The 19,303-nt window shown below is 41.1% G+C and overlaps 1 protein-coding gene across 1 annotated transcript; it reads left to right on the top strand.

Moving 5' to 3' along the window:
* Window positions 1–486: 486 nt before the first annotated feature.
* LOC110977192 (E3 ubiquitin ligase Rnf121-like) lies at window positions 487–18,374 on the top strand. Its single transcript, XM_022231092.2, has 8 exons — window positions 487–638; window positions 3,965–4,011; window positions 5,471–5,612; window positions 7,203–7,357; window positions 9,829–10,057; window positions 15,809–15,942; window positions 17,234–17,335; window positions 17,959–18,374. The coding sequence occupies exons 1-8, from the start codon at window positions 561–563 to the stop codon at window positions 18,077–18,079; spliced, it is 1,008 nt and encodes a 335-aa protein (XP_022086784.1). The 5' UTR covers window positions 487–560; the 3' UTR covers window positions 18,080–18,374.
* Window positions 18,375–19,303: the final 929 nt, after the last annotated feature.

Here is a 19,303-nt window from a genome sequence, read left to right as displayed (position 1 = left end):
ATGTTGACAATCGTTTCAGGCAGCGCCTTGAATTATTCCAATGCGGTATGACTGATGGGAAGAAAAAAATAATTATGATACTGTGATACATGTAGTTCTGTATTGGTCATACTTGAATTTTAAGTGAACTACGCAAGGCCATATTCTTCCTGAGGTCACCAGGCGGCGCCCTTTCTGACTGATTTTGCACTGTTTTGTATGAGCGCGTATTTAGTGTAGTTCAACCATAGCTGGCATACATCACGGACCATCTGCATGTACAAAACAGGTAAGATTTGTGCATGTCTGGGAGTCAAGAACAGATGTACATGTACATTATGTCGTGTATGTGCAGATGTCAGGAAGTCGAGTGCAACCCCCTCCCCCTCTGCTCAGCGGAGAAAAGACACGTTGCATGGACGAACAATCGCATGCCTTACTATCCTTTTATCAAAGCGTTAACTGTACGCGTAACTGTGACTGTATTGCATTTAGCCTTGTAGGGTGATCTTTTTCTGTTCCAGTCCCCATATTCGCCTTGTGTGGAAGGCTAGTGGTTGCGAGACCCATGCGAGAACAGAATGGCGGAACCTATTGAATTGAAGATGGAGAGTGACATTAAAAAACCAGATACCAATGAAATAAACATAGTTAAACCAGTAAGTATCATCTTTTTCACCGAATTTACCCACGAAAATTTAATTGACTCCATTTTTTTCGATAAATAAATGCAGTTTGATTTAAAGAGGAACGTTTAAGATTTGCTCTCCATCTGCCCATTTTCCGGACATACCACCCGGTCTAGAAACATTGTCTAACAATGAACATATAGGCCTAACGTTAGTTCGTAAAAAAATATAGCCCTAGAAAGTAGGACTACCCCAGCGTGGCACAATTCCTGCATTTCAACTTCCACTTGACATGCTTGATATCCCCTTATAGGCCTATTTGGTGTTTTCAGACCTCTCGTTTAAAAGCATTTAATTCATTTGGGTGTTGAACCCGTCCTTTGCAAACAATTTAATTTGGTGTCATGAAATTTCATCCAAAATTTAACAAACACAGTGAAAGATGGTGTGGGCACATCATGCACATGCTGGAAATTGAGCAGGAATTCAGCTGAGTGTTATCTACCATGGCAGACTTGATAAAAATCTCAGAAAATCCCACATATATGTACATGTAGGCTAGTGTAGGCTAGGCCCTAAACATGCTAAACATGCTAAACATGAACCCTCCTACATATTATGCAAACATTGGCAAAGATGCAATCTGATCACATGATATCTACATGTACATGTATGCACTGCAAACATGGCAAAGGGAAAAGTGGAAGGAATTTTTGACTGGTTGTGACTGTTACAGCAGAAGGAGGGTGAATGAAGTTCTGTAGCTGTAGAATTGTCCAATTCTAGTAAACTATTACAACTGTCGTACATCAGGCTACATATTACATGTACATGTACCTAACCACACATTCACCCCACATTTGTTTGAAAATTGTTTTTATGTTTTTGGACTTATTTGAAAGTCCATTTTCCACTTCAGAAAAAAAAATTGGAAAATTGATCCAAACAAAATTTCATCAGAACCTTGTAGTGGGTGAGTAAATTTCAGATTTTTGAATTGGAATATTGAGATTTTGATGAATTTTCACTCAGGTAAAAATATATAAGACAGTGGATCCATGCAGAAATATCAAAGTGTGTCACATTTGGGGTCGCCTCACCTCAGGATATATTAAAGTGTAGCTGCAATGAGTTTTTCTTCGAGACGATTTTTCTGGATCTTTGAACTCAAACTCCTCTTCAATGTACATGTACGGAAACTATTTAGCACATGTTTGGTTAAATGCACTGAAAATTGCATGCTTTGAAACAATTAAAATTGTCCATGCTTTTCCGGACAACTGAGGGTGCTGTTGCTGTTAAATCATCGAGGGAAGCCATGGTTTAATGCATAGGTACTCTGTTCATATTGTGAACCCAAGAATTTACTAACTGGAAACATTTCTGAGAGAGGGATTGATGGTTTCATATTAGTATGCACATAAACAACAATGAATCAGCAAAGAAGAGAAAACTTAAACCAGGAAAATCTACAAAAACGCAGGACTTTTTTGTGTTCAAACCAATGTAACATTTAGGCTTCTTCCTGAGATGGCATCACAGTTTTGCTTATGAATATGGAAATGCTCATTAGGCCAAAAAAAAAAAGTTTTGGGTTTCTGGTCAGGAACTGGCTCCCAAAGCGGTGCGGCAATGCGGCTTTTTTTTACCCTCATTTGGTTTTTTTGGGGGGGAAATGATTTATTTGTAACATGCGATGTCCATCTCGACTGCAGGCACACGTCACACCATCCGCTACCTGCACTAAAATACATGTAGACTGGCCCACACTTTTTTACTGTTTAAAAGCATTTTCAGTTTGTAAATGTACACAAGACATAAGACCACCTCGTTTGTCTGGTTCCCAGATATAAATGTATAATTCAGAAATGATGTCATCTACATGTACATGTATAAAAGAGTGCCCGACTAAATTTATGGGGGACTGGAAGGACTCTTTTATTTGACGTACATGTATGTACTACTCAACCATACCCCATCAAAAGCATGTTAAAATTATGCAGTTAGCAGGATTCCAGTCTATTAAGCAACTTTGGAGCTTGGGGACATTGTTTTATACCAAATAAAAACTTTTTTTTTGCTGACGTGCAGGTCTACAGTGATGCGTGCTGACCAGAAACCGGAAATTTGGGGGGGGGTTAGCATAAAAACCAAAAAGACATTATAATACCCTTTGAAACAGTGAAACCAAAGTTGAAAATTAGGTTCACCGAGGCCCAAAAGTTCACTCTTCAGGTTTTTAATTGAAAACATTGATTGTAGCTACCCTTTAAGAGTAGGCCTATCACTGGACACATCACAGGTTGGCACATGTACGTGTACATGTTCTCTTTTTTGTGAAATTTACATGTGACACTGGTCAGGCAGTAGGCCGATAAATACATGTACTTAATTGCGAAGGAGTTCCGTGCGCACAAACCCTATGAGGGTGTTTTCAAAGTAAATGCACAATTTACATTTTGATTGTTATCACTTTCTGGTACATGTAGCTAATAAACCACTGTTTAACAGGGAAAATAAGTGATTTCCATACGTGGAACTCTTACCCATGATTTGTATGCTCAGTGACTGGCATGACTGGGCACTCTATACATGTACATTGTACCTGTACATGTACATGCATACCGGTGGACACTACAGTACTTCTGACATGTCTGAATACCAAAGGGCACCTCCATGTGCCTCTTTCCCTAGCCTGAGTAACAAGGACTCTATAAATCACTTCTTTGCATGGTCCGTGATAGTAGGGTTTCAGACCCTTCCATAGGCCTTGTGTGCCATCAATTGATTTGCACTCAAAAGAACTTGTACCCTGAATCGGAATCTGCAGATTTCACCTCCAAAATAGTCTTTAAACTGTCTAATACATGTACTTCCTTTGCAGGATTCTTTGGAATTGGAGATTCCAATGATGGTGGTAAAGTTTACTTTGTGGAGAAAAGAGAAATTTCCAATTCAAATTGGAAAAACTCTTGTCATCAGTGTTTTGTATTAAAAAAAACAAGTAGAATATTTCCCTTCTACCATCCACTTCATTTTATGAGCTGAAATTTCACCTGTCCATGTATGCTCACTACCGAAAACATCAGAACATCTGCAGGTTGCTGAACTAGTTTGACAGCGCTTACTGAGCTACACTAAATCAGCAGTCATTTTGGATAAGTTGCATCCATTTCAGATGGCATGGTCAGCCTATCTGATATGAAATTTGTGTCCGAGTTTGCATTATTGCATTGTTTCGTTGCCTTTGAAAGAGCTCATTTTGCATGTGAAGTTGCCAACCTTTCCATCCCTGACACTACAAGTCCACTAACTGATTTTTTGGATTTTTGTTTCTCTATTTGATTTCGCTCTAGACTGTTCCTCTTGACTTGTCCAAATTGTCCGAGAAGGAAAGATGGAAGTAAGTTCATTTTTACATAATTCTACATCATGCACTATTGCAAGCTGTGCAAAGTGTGTTGCTCTTCAGCTCAATATCAGCATGTACATGTATGAAAGAGACATGGTGCTTTTCTGAAATATAAGCTCATATAAACTTATTTCTATGAAATTCAGGTTTTTCTCATATCAATTTTGACTACAACTGGGCATCTAAAGAAACTCAGTAACAACACAAGTACAAAATGGTTTGTCAGATCTTGCAGTTTGCAGGACTCGTTACTGAAAGATTGTTTAAGCTCATCCACAAAAGTTCACTAGGGGGCGTGCACAGCTGTTAACCACTTCCTGCCGATACAGTTATCAATGTTAATGATGCTGGACCGGGATATTTATCATTTTTTTCTGTTTTCAAAATTCTTTAAAAATTCTGTTTTCAAAATTCTTTAAAAATTCTGTTTTCAAAATTCTTTAAAAATTCCTGATTTCATTTACTGAACACTTACAAACACGTAAAGGACTGTCTGTTCCCTTTGTCCCAGTTCAGAGACCCCGGCCACGCATATAAATCATACGTGTCCGGATCCGGAATCCCCAGCAGGAAGTGGTTAAACTGGTTTGAACTGTGGTTGGAATCTAAACTTTATAAGCATATTGATGAATAGTCTGAGCCACCTAACGTTACACGTGTGTGGGATCTCTTCACAAGGATTGGGTAGCCCATCAAAACTAAGGGATTGAAGTCACCAACCGCCATATTTTGAGGCCCAAAGCTTATGCGCACTTAACTTGACATGTTAGTCACAGTGGGCTGCTCATGTGGACCAATTTTGGGAGCTATAAAGCAAATGTTCTTCCATCTTTAACCATGAATTATTCAGTTAGCATTTAAGTCTTCCTTGAGCAGAAGCACCCACCCAATGGTTGAAACGAGCCATGTTGGTCAGGAGTGTTCATTTTGCTGGTAGCCAGCATTCATCTCCCAGTCTTTTGTGCTTGCTACACATATCATGTAGCACACTCAAACCTCACTAAAAAGAGATCCTTCAGACACATTACCTTGTATGATCAGGAATGAACAAAGAAAATTTCTAGAATGTCATATTAACCCTTACCTTCCCCAACCACACAGAATTAAACAGTAGTAAAGTGTTTAATTCTGTGGGGATAGGTCTGGTAGGCCCATAACAGCTGGCTTTTGCATTGGGTTTGGCATACCTCAGAAAAACAAAGTCCAACAGCCTCTGTGCACAAAGTCCCATATGGGTGTTTAACTTTGTGTGAATGGGAAGGTTAGGGCCAGCAACCCTTGGGCAGTTTAGGGTTAGCAGTGTTTTTATTAACCCTAACAGTCCTCAGTCCTCCAGCAGGTGAAGGATTGAGGACTGTTAGGGTTAGGGAGATTCAACTCTGTATGTACATGTATGCAGCACAGCCTAACCATGGTAACCCTGCTTGGTCTCCGTTTGCCCCTCTGTCAGGATAGAGCACCAGCGTCTGCACGAGAAGCACAAAGGCCACGAGGCCATGCACGCAGAGATGATCCTGATCCTGATCGCCACGCTGGTCGTCGCACAAGTCCTACTGGTCCAGTGGAAGACCAGGCACTTCAAATCGTACCAGGTCTGTTAAAAGCCTAGACCTACTGCTGAGGGGGTCTGGACACCAGACTGTGCCCTAGTCCCATACTCAGGCCAGTGATGTTCCCACAAGCGTTGTTTAACATGTTTAAAGCTTTTGCATGGTGGAGTAGTATACAGGGAGGTACAGTGTATTTTTGTTGGTACACCGTGGAAGCAGTCTCTTTCATATGTACATGTATGAAGAGGTGTTGGCGCTGAGAAGAGCTAGTGGTAAGAAAAGGTCTCAGTAGTTTCCTGAAAATGAACAGACCACGCTGTTTGAAACACCAAGATCTTTCCCCACCAGTGGCTCTTCTCGGCACCAACATTTCTTCCTGTCAACTGTATTCATGTGTCAGCCATGTTGAATTAAAGGTGAGGTAAACCTTTTCATTTTGGGGGGGGGGGAAGTGACAAAATAAAAGTTTATACAAAGTCATGCCCGATTTTGTTTATGATAACTTTTTTTTAAAAATTAAAGTGTGGTTTGGAACATAAAATAGTCTGTCACCACCCCACTGAACAGCTTACCTTGAATTTGATAGATTCAGGGAACAAGATACAAAAAATGGCTTCCCCATGAATGAGGTGCTTCCATGGGGTACCCACAAACATACCTTCGTGTACAACAGTGGTCCTGTACTTTCTTCAAATTTCTCAAGGGACCCATTTCAAAATGCTGTCCAGGACAAGTTGTAGCAGGAGCCTCTTGCTTCATCTGCATGAAGCTCTGTGCCTGTCCGGGACAAGTTCCAGAGAAATTTTCATAGGCAATCTGTCAGCCTTGAATGGCTGTTGTACAAAACTCCACTCCTGAGGACGACCAGAGCTCACTGGTCAAAATGTCAAGTTCACACTCGCACTGAACGGTTCTTATTAGAACCACACTTCTTCCAAAAGAGATCTATCTGCATGGTGTAACCGCAAGCCCCCTCTTCATTCAAAACTGGGAACCTCCTACAAGGTTTTGTAGGTGGCTCCTACAAAAATGGTTTGTGGTTTCCAGAAGAGTGACCTTGGATTGCTCAGTGCAAGCCAGCTAAGAACTGATTGCCTGTTAGTGAGAAGATGGGGGGGGTGGCGGGAATTGTCAGGAATCTTGGATGATTTACGAGATGGCTCCTTGTCATTTGATTTCATTTGTTTCTTTGTGTGGACAGCATCAACCGAGCTCAAAAATTGGCTTCAGCTATAAGAAAAAGAGTGTTGCCTTGTGTTTGTTGTTAAGAGCTATGTACCCACATGGTTCTAACTGTATCTATGTGTAGCAGGGATTTGAAGGCCCCAGTTGTTATGTATATATTATGCACCTTATGCTATGTGCTGGGACAAAAAAATTCATAGCAACTTGATCAACCATTCACCAATCAATCAAAGGAGAATTACTAACATCATTGTGCAAATAAAGACAATTATTTTTGCTTTATTAAGAAAGACCTGTGTTTGGGGTGGACATGGTTTCAGGAATGTTCAGATGATGTGTGAGCCCAGTGTGCAGAGATAATAATACATCGCCTCGGAATAGTTTGCTAGATAGATGGCGCTTTACAAGTGCTTGTTATTTTTATTATTATTATTATTATGCCCCTAGATCGCTACGCTGGTGGGCATGTGGGCAATACCGGTCTATTTCTGCTTGACTCTCCACTGGTGGCGATTCCTGGTCATCTGGACCATCTTCTCGCTCATCACAGCCTTCATCTCCTACAAGGCCACCCGCAACCCCTTACCCGGAACCACACCAAGGTGAGCCAAAGGTGTTGTACTGCAGTGAGCCAAAGAGGGACCAGTCACTTCTTGAAATGGGCTTCTCTGCAAACAGCAAAGATCAAATCTCCACCAAGATCAAGTGACGACGATTTGTCAACTTGCGGTGGATTCTTTGCTGGTAACCTCTGCATGAATTATGTCCAGGGTACCAGGCGAAATCAACCAGTGGTTCACTGCTTGAACTCGCCACTGTAATAGGAAAAGATAGATCTGGGACATGTACATGTAGATATTCCACTGTTACACTATTGTAGGCCTGTGCTGAATATTACGAGTATTCATTTTTTTATCGAGTGCTGAAATGTTTATCTTTTTGATCTGAATATTCATACTGTATCCAATTTGTCTTCTTAAATTTAACCCACCTCAATCCCCCTCGAAGGCGCATATTCAAGAAAGATTGGAAGATTGGGGCCGAATGCAAGTTTTTGTATGAATGGAGGATTTCAAAGGATTGAGGGGGTGCCTTGCAAAAAGGCCTTGAGGTTAGGGTTAAAGTTTAATTGAAAGAGAAAATAATAGCTCTAATAATAATTATTCAAAATAATCAGGTACATAAAAATATATTTATTCCAAACCAACATCAGGTCATTTTACACATACATGTATTTTTATCCCAGTGCAAACCAGGAAAAAAAATAGAAATTCATTCATTCCATAAAAAGTGGATGCTTTTGTGGTCTTTTCTCATATTTGTTGGGATAAAGTGTCACTCACAGAAGTGAGTTGTTTTCTTATATAATGATTGTGTCTCAGTAAGCCAAAGCCGCTCAGGCCAGCAATGTTAACATCAGTCTTGCAGCATCAATACCAGTCCAAGGTGTAATATACTGTACATGTATACATATTCCTCTATGGATTCCAAAATTTTCTTACGGGTAGAACCAAACTGTGTCAGCTTGATTTTCATTGGACAATTTTCTTTTCAAATTCACAAATCTTTAAAAGCCATGGATGTCTATTGTTTATCTCCTCCACTCCCCAAAATACCCCTGGCAAAAGTACTCAATATCTGGGCCCAGGGTCCGAGTGGAGCCGCCCACCTCTATGCTAAATGGCCCAGAAGTGTGTGAACGAAATACATGTACCCAGAGTTGGAAGCCCTCAGGTTGTCAATGCTTGCTTTTTGAAAAATAGGGTTGTTCAATATAAAATTAAATGATTGAAATCATGAATTAAATCACTAGACAAAATTTTGAAATCAGTTTAAAATCACCTTTTTTTCGGGTATTTGAAAGGAAGAAATGGCTGAATTTAATACATTGATGTTTTTGAAAGATTTACACATATTTACATATCTTTATTTACCTTTAGTTTTTTTATTAAGAGAAGAAGTAAAGAGAAGTGAAGACAGACAGTTTTGCTTGGAGCTTGTTGTATGTACTGTAATTTGAAATTTTGAATGCTTGCTTATGGATGGTTTCAACAGTATGATAGAGCGGCAAGTCATTTCAGTTTTTTATTTGAAAGAACCTATTTATGGAATAGCCATTCCATTTGCAAGTACATGTACATGTGTATGCATTTAGATGTGGCAGTATTGCCATATACATGTATCATGAAAATTGGAACACCAAAGATGTGTACTTACTCAATAAAGTCTCTCAGAATGTTATATAAGGCATGTACATGTGTTTGCCAGTACGTGTGCAAGGGTTTTTATCCCATTTGAAGAAGCAAAGACTGACCTTTAATCATCTTGTTTTATCATTAAAAGTTGCATAAATAGGTTATTCATACCAAGAGTGTATATTTCATCTAGGTTACTGTACTTCATAAACTTTATTTTTTGATTAGAAATAAGCAGTTTAACATGAACAACTTTGCCTCAGCGGTCAGCAGTGAGTCCTTCAGTCATCACATGTTGTTACATGTCTTGAACTTCCGGACCAAAGGCCTTTTAGACAATTCATTCAAAGATTTATTTTTCAAAAAATCAATTTTTAAAATGTCATTAGCATTTTTTTACCATAATTTTTAACAATGCAATTAAAGAAGTTCTTACAAACGATCCTGACTGTGGCACCTCTTACTGTCAGATCACTAAATACTAGTATTAATGAGCTCACGTACAGGAATTGAGATATGCAGTGCTTTGTGTGCTCAAGAGAAATCAAAGCCTATGTATTTTGCACTAAATGTACGTGCATATTTTCAAATCCTGCAAATTCTCCAAAGCGTCTTCACTGGGGTTTGGTGGATGTTGAAGGGTTAGGGCCAGGCCTCGAGGGCCAGTTTAATCGGCCACAAATTTGCAACCAGTTGTAGAATTTGACTGGTAACCTATGCATGAAATAGATAACAGGCACCTGGCAAATCCAACCGAATTGTCGCTGATCAAACCTGCCCATTTCTTTGACTCCTTGATCATTTCCTTTTAGACCACTGGTTTGCTCAACCACGCGGCAGAATCTACGTCCACTGTCTTTTTTTTTTCCTCGCTGCAGACTTGTGTACAAGTGGTTTTACACAATCTACAAGATCAGCTACGCTCTGGGTGTCTGCGGGTACACGGTCATCATGTGCACCTTCCTCAACCTCAACCTGCTCTTCCTGATTCGCACCGACAGGTCCATGGACTTTGGCCTGGTCTTGCTGTTCTACGGACTGTACTACGGGGTGCTTGGGCGGGATTTCGCCGAGATATGCTCGGAGCAAATGGCGGCTCGCATAGGGGTGAGTTATTGGTTTAGATGTACCTTTGAGTTTCCTAGCCACCCATCAGATACACGGAGCTTGAATGTGTGCCTGGTCTCAGCACACCTGCCAACCATTCCGATTCCACTGGAACTGTCCTGAGTTTCAAGTTTTCACCCTTCAAAAAAATCAGAAGATGCCGATTTCCATTTTAAAAAGGAAAAAAAGTTTTAAAGCCCTGACAAACGTGGGCGTTATTTGCAGAAAAATGAGGGTGCTGCATGTATTTTCTATGTTGAAGTTGTTGGCAGTTTCACATGTGCATGTACACACATGTATGTACAAAGCTTGTCTCTTGCAGCTTCTCTGACTAAATCACCAAAACTTTCATCAAGTGCTTTTGGAGTTTTAAAAAGTGCAGAAACTGCCTAACTATGCATTTTTACAAACTAAGGGTTTCAATCTACGGTGCAAAATCCAAAGATTTATATTCTCATTAAACACAGACTTGACAAAGGTAACGATTCAAAGGGGAATAACGTTAGTACATGTACATGTGAAGTGCCTACCACATATTCTCTATGAGTAATGTATTACACCAAAAAATGTGTGCATATCAAAGACAGAGATCACTATACATTTACAAATACTACATCTTGAAAAAATGCCAGGCATAGAAACGTGCACGCACAGTTAGGCTTTTATAAAATGACATTTTAACCGTACACCTTGATTGCAAAATACATGTAGGTGACTGTAAGTCCAGATATAAGCAAACTTTGTAGTTCGTGGCAGACTTGATTTGTTTATTTCTAAGCTTTTTCTTTTTTTTCTTAAATTAGTTTCCATAAAGGGGCAACCAGTTTTCTGGTTTTACACTGATGCTTGAAAATAAACAGCTTTGAGGGGTTCCTTGACCACACCCACTTTTCAGGCTTCAGTTCAGACAAGGTACATGTACATGTATTTGCCAGTGCATTGTAGAAGCATATAATATATAATTAACATCTCCCCAACGCAAAAATACATCTTGAAAATAGTTCGCGGTACCCGCTGCTTCATTTGACTCGGACCAGCCAGCCGACCCCGGCAAGCTCGGTGGTCGAGTGGTTAAGACATCTGCACCAGTAAGCAGGAGGTCGTGGGTTCGAGTCCCACCCGAGTAAGCTTATGAGGTTTTTTCGCAAGCTCTCGAACAAGCACTGAGCATACAGTGCTTATTAATATACGTTGGGTAAGGGCAAAACCTGTTATATATAATTAACATCTCCCCAACGCAAAAATACATCTTGAAAATTCACTGTGCAAATTGAAATGTGGCATGACCTCTCAACCAAGTCCGCTGACTACATGTAACTCAACATCAAGTACTAAACCCGAGGTTTTATTCGTTGCACTACATGTATGCTGTGTACATAAATTTGTGTTGAGACAAAAGTACACATACATGTATACATGTATGAGTAAGCACAAAAGAATTCATTAAACAAACTGAATGAAGTTCTCCATAAAGATGTCTTGCCTCATTTTGGGGCAATTTAGGGCTAGAGTACACCTGTAGAGAACATACATATTCATGAGTTCAAGAGATATACATGTATACCGGCGGGTAAGGTTTTCTGGAACAGGCATGGACAGATAGACCATGTTACTGCTGTACTGAACTCAAATAATTCAATTTTTAAAGATCAGCACAGCAATAGCACGGCGTTTAGGGCAGTTCGGCTCGGCAAATGGAACTTGGCACGGCCAGCCCTTTAGTTCAACAGATTATGCCGCACTATCGTCGTTTGAAATGGCAGTGGCATGACACTGCTCTATTTAAGTTCGGTGATTAGCACAACTGCCGCTCTATTGCTGTGTTATTGCCGTACTCATTTTAAATAAGTTCGGCACAGCAGTAGCACGGTGTCCAGTTTTGGCCTTAGGCTTGGCAGACAGCAGATCGCATAGCGCCTGACGCAGAAATGGATTCCGGAGGTAGTAGATGACAACATTCAGCCAGCCGTTAGACAATGCAAGAACGTCAGTGAGTGCAGTGGTCTCGTAATCCCAGAACTTGCTCTCTGAGGTCAGGAAGAAGGCAATCAACGGTATCCAGGTGATGGCCAGAGCACTGGCTATGATGAGGATGGTGACCGTGCCTCTTGCGTTGATGTGCTGCCGGATGCCCTGTCTGACACGGTTAACGGTGGCAATGTCGCGGGCGTGACGATGCGCAATGAGAGAAATACACTTGTACAGTATGGTGACTACAACTAGCGTCAGTATAACAAGCACGGCAGAAATATATATTCTCCAGCCATTAAGCGTCTGGTGGCATATCTTGGGATGCTGGGGGCTGACCACACTGTGATTGTAAACCCCGTACAAGAGAATGACCAGTATGCTGGAGGCAGCCCAGGTGATGCAGACGGTAGTCTTTGCTTTCCGCGTGGTCATCAGCTGAGGATACCGCAGGGGAAAGGCAACGGCAATAAAGCGGTCAATCGTCAGGAGCAGCAGAGACATGATGCCCATGAAATAAGAAGTGATCAGCAGCAGTTTGACTGTCACACAGAGGAATCCCCCCAGCAGCCAGGCTCCGATGTACGGCTCGGGCAGTGTCAAGGCCTGGCACAGCCCGGCGAGGAGGTCGCTGAGGGTCAGCGAGCCCAGGATGATCTTGGTACCGCACCTGGTGCGTCAGCCAGTTTGTGTGACTGACATCCCCCTGGGTGGCATTAAGTATTGTGTTCAATTCCCATTGCTCTTCCTTCTCCATTTTTGGTCAGGACTCTAACACACCCTCCGAACGTTATATGTTATTCAGTACACTCTCTTGGGATGTACTGCCCAAACAGCCTCAGAGCGCCAAATAGTACAGTCCCACACAAAATTATAGACTACATATACATGTACCTGCTGGTTCACCCCCAGTAAATACACTAACCATCCGGTAAGTGCACTCACATGTACGAAAATAATATCCTGTCGAACATCAGAACCGAGCTGGAGACTTTTCCCAACTTGATCTTGTGACTTGTCACTGCTGTGTGCTCTCCAAGTAGTGTGCAATTCACACTCAGATCTCAACCCATTTATCCCTTCAGCCCTTGAGTCGTCGGCAAACCAGTCCCATTGTCAGACCACTCCCTTCCTCAAAAGGGCATTGTGAGCGAAGGAAAACTATTGCTTCAGCGCCGAATTCTTCACGGAGATTGATGCGCGTGTTCTGCATTTGGCCTTTGTCAAGTGCTTAGGAAACAGCCCTTGAATTGATTACAAGAGCCCAACATCCTGACAGGTTGTTTCCTTTTCAGCGCTGCTCACAGATTCGTAATGAGTTTGAAAACAAACTTGGAAGTGAAGCTCCCGGAGAGTGAGAGGGAAAGGACCTGGAGCTTGGCAGAGGAGGGAAGGGCTGGGTGGCACCGGCAACTGAACTAATCTCTCTGGTGCCCTTGTATTTGCAAGAAATATTCATATTGCTTTCTCAGTGTGTTCTGAGAGTTGCAAAAAAAAAAAATCACAAGCTTGCTCGGGTTACTTTCGAACTCATATCTTCTTTCTTTAAGCAGTGCGGATGTCTTAACTGCCCGACCATTGAGTTTAACAGGATGGGAAAGTTTGCTTGAATCCAATTACCACAAGCAGTCACTGGGGTTATTTGGGGCAGCATTGGGGTTGTAAACCTTTGATATTAGATTTCTCTTCACATCTATGTACAGATATAGGTACGTATTCACCCTGTACTTTCAGGTCAGGCACCGGAGTGCATGGGCACGTAGCTCCTTGATCACGGGCGACCTATTCCTGGCAAGGTCCCAGCCAAGCTTGAAAACAACTCTGAACTTCTATGGGAAGAAAGGTCAAGCTTAGAATATGGAGCTCCCTGCAATTTTAACTTTATTTTGTTTTTTTTTTTTTATTTGTGTGTCTGTCTGTTAATGGTTTTGTTTTCACTACCTTTTGATTATACATGTAGTTTGTTTGTTTTCAAAGCTGCAATTATTTTGTATTAAGCCAAAAAAAGATTGTTGTGTTTCCAGCTAGTAATTCCAACCCTAAAAATCAAGCCCAATTTTTACCTTTTTATTAAAAGATTAATACTGAGACTCTGAAAGTACCAGGTTTTGTACTTTTTTGCCCTTATTATCTACATGTATTTCATTGTTTGTCCAGTCGGCTTAAAAATGGTGCTATACTTACAGTGCATCTGTACTCATAACCATCTGCTTTCTTCAAATTCAAGCCTGTGGATGTAACGTGCCAAGGCTGAGTCTATTGAGATGAGTGAATATTCAACCTACAATTATCCATTCATATATGCGGTACATGTAACAGCAAATTTCCACAAAAGGAGAAAGAAAATACACAAGTTTGTGCTCTACATCTCTGAAGTTCCAGACAGGAGTGGGTCCCCTAATTGAAGGAGGAGACTGGCAGTCTAACAGAGGTTTGGTCCCAGTACATGCTCATGTACATGTGGTTGGTGTTTTATTTCCTTAGTTGCAGCAAGATTACACACCACCGATAGAATAGAAATTTGAATGAGAAATAAATTGTGTACTCTTGTGCCTGTACTCTACGTGTTCATTCTGGTCATTATAAATCAGGTCAAAACTCAAAACAAATGTACTTTGAAATGTGCTTTTAGAATGCAGTTTTGTCTACAACTAATTGATCCCCACCTCCTTTTATATAGATTGACTAATTTTCACCTCCGAATATGATCAATTTGAAAAATAAATGTTTTGTTACATGCATTTAATGTACATTTGTATCCTGATCAGATGTTTGATGCAGCCCAACATGTATACAGAGCTGATGCGTAATATTAACCCTAACGGTCGTCAATCCTCCAACAGGTGAACGATTGAGGACTGTTAGGGTTAAAGTATGTACAGTATACACGTGATAGAGCATCACATTTATACAGTACACATGGTACATGTACTGACATTGTCACTTCAATATTGTGCATTGAGTGCACACACATACATGTACATGTACATGTATATTGACCATCATCCCACCGGCACTGCTTTTATAGCTAAAACTGTTTTGAAAAAATATGATTCCACCCACATTCTAATTTTCTATTTGATGTGGAAAGGACAACATTTATTGTTATTGAGCCTTGTAGCATGCGATCATGATAAATCCCAGGGCAGATTTGGTGATATCCTTACCGGATACATGGAAAAGACTCGAGAGTGATTGACACCAGCTAATTAATATGCCGTTACCGTGGTAGCACTACACTCAAGCACAGGCATGAGTTGAAGCAGGTCCATGGGCAAACTGTAATACCCCTTTAGTCAAAAATATGCACCCACACCACCTGCATGTGAGCTTGATGTCACGACAGGAGTGACTTCCAATTGTAGTTGTCGAGTCAAGAGCTGTTTCTCAGGAACAGTGCAGGGCCTCTGATTCTAGAGGCAAGACCAACTCTGCCCAAAACAAGCCACCTCCAAGGCTTGTGTGTAGACCTAGGTTAAAATCTTCACATTTATTGACACATTACTGTCTACAATTCATTCGTGTCTAACTTGAAGATGTGGCATGGCAGTGCCTTATTGGACATCAAGGGGCAGTCATGAATACCAAATAATGAATAAACCTCAAGTGGGAAACTATTCACTGACAATCTTGGAATATTCTCTATCTTGATTGTTGGACTGTTGGTTAACATCTTTAAATAGTTGGTCATTTTATTGGGGAGAGGTAATCAAGACTGCTGCATTTCCTTATTTTGTTCAAATAAGAAGGCCAACCATTTCTCAAAATGTTATTACATTGCAGTATTACACAAAGTCAGGGCTGCCAGGCCGAGCTTTAGAGGAAAACATCTGCGCCGTGTGTGGCCAGAAGATTTACATACCCGATGAGGACGAAGAAGTGGTTGAACGAGTCTATGAGCTGACGTGCAAACACAGGTGAGACGCACCCAAGTTTTCCTGCGAGTTTCAGGGAGGGACTGGGGCCCGTGGGTTTGTACATGTATGTACATGTACAGTATGTAAGTCCCTCTGGATTATTGATACTCTTGAGTTTTCTGAGTTCTTGGGCAGTTTTTAGGATCTCTTTGAGTTGGCAAGTCTGAGTCTCAGTGGACGTTCAGACTCGCAGGGGACATTGGCCAATAAACCTCTAACCCTCAAAATCCTGTTTCCCTACCCACCCTATTCGTGTAGAATGACCCCAAATTTTTGGGGGGGAGGAGTGGGAAAAAGTTTGAGAAAATTTCACATCGAAAATGAAGGAAAAAGTGAATCTCTTTTAGTTTGTGGTACTAAAGGTTCAACAGACTTATTTTTCAGAGGGTTGTCCATTTCGTTTGAAACAACCGTCACTTGGCCTCTCTCGCTGTTGTGTTTTTTTAACCAGTTAAAACACTTAGCTGCACATGAGCAATCAGTACATGACCAAGTGCCAAACAAACCTGTTTTTCCTCTCCACTTGCCCTGTTCTCAGATGCCATGGAATGGGAGGCAGTACTATTTCTTTATTTTGGTGGGCAAATAGAAACGATGAGTTTTCTGTTCTTTATAGATTGCCCTATTTAACTGCCAGAATTCAACTGCTCTCAGCAGTGGCACAATATTCAGGGCCAAAAGGGGATGTTCTTGATGAGGGAATATTTTCCATCAACCAGAGTCCATTATAGCGGCATTCTGTTGTGCATTTCGGCATCACAGCAGAAAGAGCATTACTTTTGTTTATAAGAAGTCCCTCGTACTTTGCAGATAACAGGAATCTTGTATCTCCAGAAAAGACAACAACAAAGAACAAAGAAGTGGGGCATAAAAGGTTCCTTGTTAAAAGCAGAATATTATATTAAGAGTGCTTTCACAATGAATTTTGACTGTGTAGACTAATCCGATTAGATGCCATATAACCGCGGCGGCACCACACTTTACACGTACTAGTACATGTACATTCTTCAGCTTGATGAGTACAAACACATCACGACACCCTGTTGCTCGAAGAGGCACACGCATGTAACATGGGCGCATACCACCTGCCCATGAACCTTGTGCCACTGCAGTGATGGCATCTAATGGTTGCCAATTGACATTCAAAGTCAGCACTGTTCAAATGTCCGTCTGTAGGCCTTGTTGCAGGGTCCCGTAACTCCTCTACCAGATAATGCATACATGTACCGGTACATGTACATTGTTTCTTTTTGCAACTGTATTTAATGGCTTTTGTTGCTGGTTATGGCAGATTCCACGAGTTCTGCATACGAGGCTGGTGCATTGTGGGTAAAAGGCAAACCTGCCCCTACTGCAAGGAGAAAGTGGACCTGAAAAGAATGTTCAAAAACCCGTATCCTTTGGAAGCAGAATATCATGGAAGAAAAAGTGCACTACATTTGGTGCAGAATGATTTCAAGGGCACCGTACTAAGTGCACTTGTGAAAAATGGCAGAAGGGGCACTTGTGACATTGGAGGTAAAACAAGTCTCTTATGGAGAAAAGGGTATTGGTTACAATATACTGGAGCTACAGGAAAAAAGGCACATACCTCAAACTGTTGGGAGGTTAAAACTTAAATGGGTACCTGTTGGCAGAGTGCACTTGTTACATTAGGTGCCATTATAGGATGCTACAGATAGGCTTTTCTACAACAGCCAAGTCAACTATTTGGGAAATAGGGGATTAAGTTACTGGTTAGCAGCAAACCAGATGTACATGTATCTCATTAAACTCATGTTTTAAAGACTAAGTGAAATGGTCTTACCATTGGTTTTTAGAGCCCAAGGATTTATCAAGGGAATGTTCATATCATCAGAGTATGACACGTACTCGTTTGGTAGCATTTACTCCTATTTGCTGGCATGATAAAAAAATTTTTCTTCAGTTACATGCACTCTGTTGAGTTTGTTCTGTTTTTACCTCTCAACAATTTAGTATATCCCTGTACGTGCTATTCCTTGACCTCTCCAACAGATGGGAACGGCCGCATGTCATGTTCGGTCAGCTTCTGGACTGGATTCGCTACCTCGTTGCCTGGCAACCAGTCATCTTTTTAGTGGTCCAAAGCATCAACTATGTATTAGGACTGGAGTGACAGTTCAGGAGAAATGCAGTCGAAAAGTTTGCCATTTCAGTGAAGTACTTTGTTGGGGTTTAGTTTTATACAGTACCTACATAAATCCTTGACATATAATGGATGGAGTGATGATCACATGTCATCAAATTATTTGTTGTATTCAACAGCACCCGCTGAATAGAACTTAATATTTCATTCTGGAAAAGAAAAGAAAAGAAAACAAATAATGTAGGGACAGGAACCAGTCTAACAGTGCATTGTATTAGTAAGCACTACCATTGTGGTTGCTGTGCTTCAGACGCGATTTTCTTTTGCAGGACCATTTGTTCCAACAGGAAAGGGATTTATGCAGGTGTCGTTTAAAACAAACACTGTTTCACATTCATGCAATAGTAAGAACATTTTCATTCGTTGACAGATGAAATCTTCCATTCTACTCAGCTTTGCCTCACGAAATGGAACACTTCATCTCTCACCTCAGGAAATTATCCTTACCATTGCATTTATGAAATTGTTTGTATAAGACATGTTGTTTCCCACACCCTGTTTGTCTCTGTGTCTGTCTCTCTGTGTCATTTTCTGGGCAAGACCAAGTCTGAGAACATTTTATATCCTTTGTAATGAAATTTCAGTCCAACAGAGGTTTTTCCTCTGGTACCATAGCCCTAAAAACATGATGTCTCGTTTTGTTTACGTACATGTACGTTAACTTTCCTATGGGGACTCAGTGGATCGTGTCCAACCTCACTGCCATGAAAGCTCACATGTGAATGAAGTGTGATGTCATCATCTTACCAGTCTCTTGGTGCCCATTTATTCTCTTGGACAGAAGGGTCAAATGCCTTGCTTAGGGACACGGGCCATGGCCTTCAGTGGGAATCAAACCCATGACTCCTCTGAATAGGAGCCACAAGCCCTTATAGCCCTGTGGGACGGCTCAAACTCTTCAAAGTTTAGAAAGAAATTTTGAAATCTATTCTAGCTTTCCATATCCATCTCCTAACTGCTTCCACCCCACCAATCCCCCCCCCCTTTGAACACATCCTACAGTATCACTGCCCAACTTACATGCACTGACAATGAACACAGGGCTGCACTCGAAATCTCCATCTGGCCTTCTCACTTCTAAACCCCCACTTATTCTCAGATGCCCCGTAGTGTTATCTAAGTGTGGTGTAAATCTTATGCTTTATGGCAAATAATTTATGTTAAAAGTTTTGTTATGTGGTTATCATATATTGT

This window comes from Acanthaster planci, linkage group LG02, assembly GCF_054643075.1.
Source record: "Acanthaster planci isolate LZ-2023a linkage group LG02, COTS_SCS, whole genome shotgun sequence".
Lineage (NCBI taxonomy): Eukaryota > Metazoa > Echinodermata > Asteroidea > Valvatida > Acanthasteridae > Acanthaster > Acanthaster planci.
Note: the sequence above shows the minus strand (reverse complement) of the source record. Positions and strands in the feature narration are given on the sequence as shown.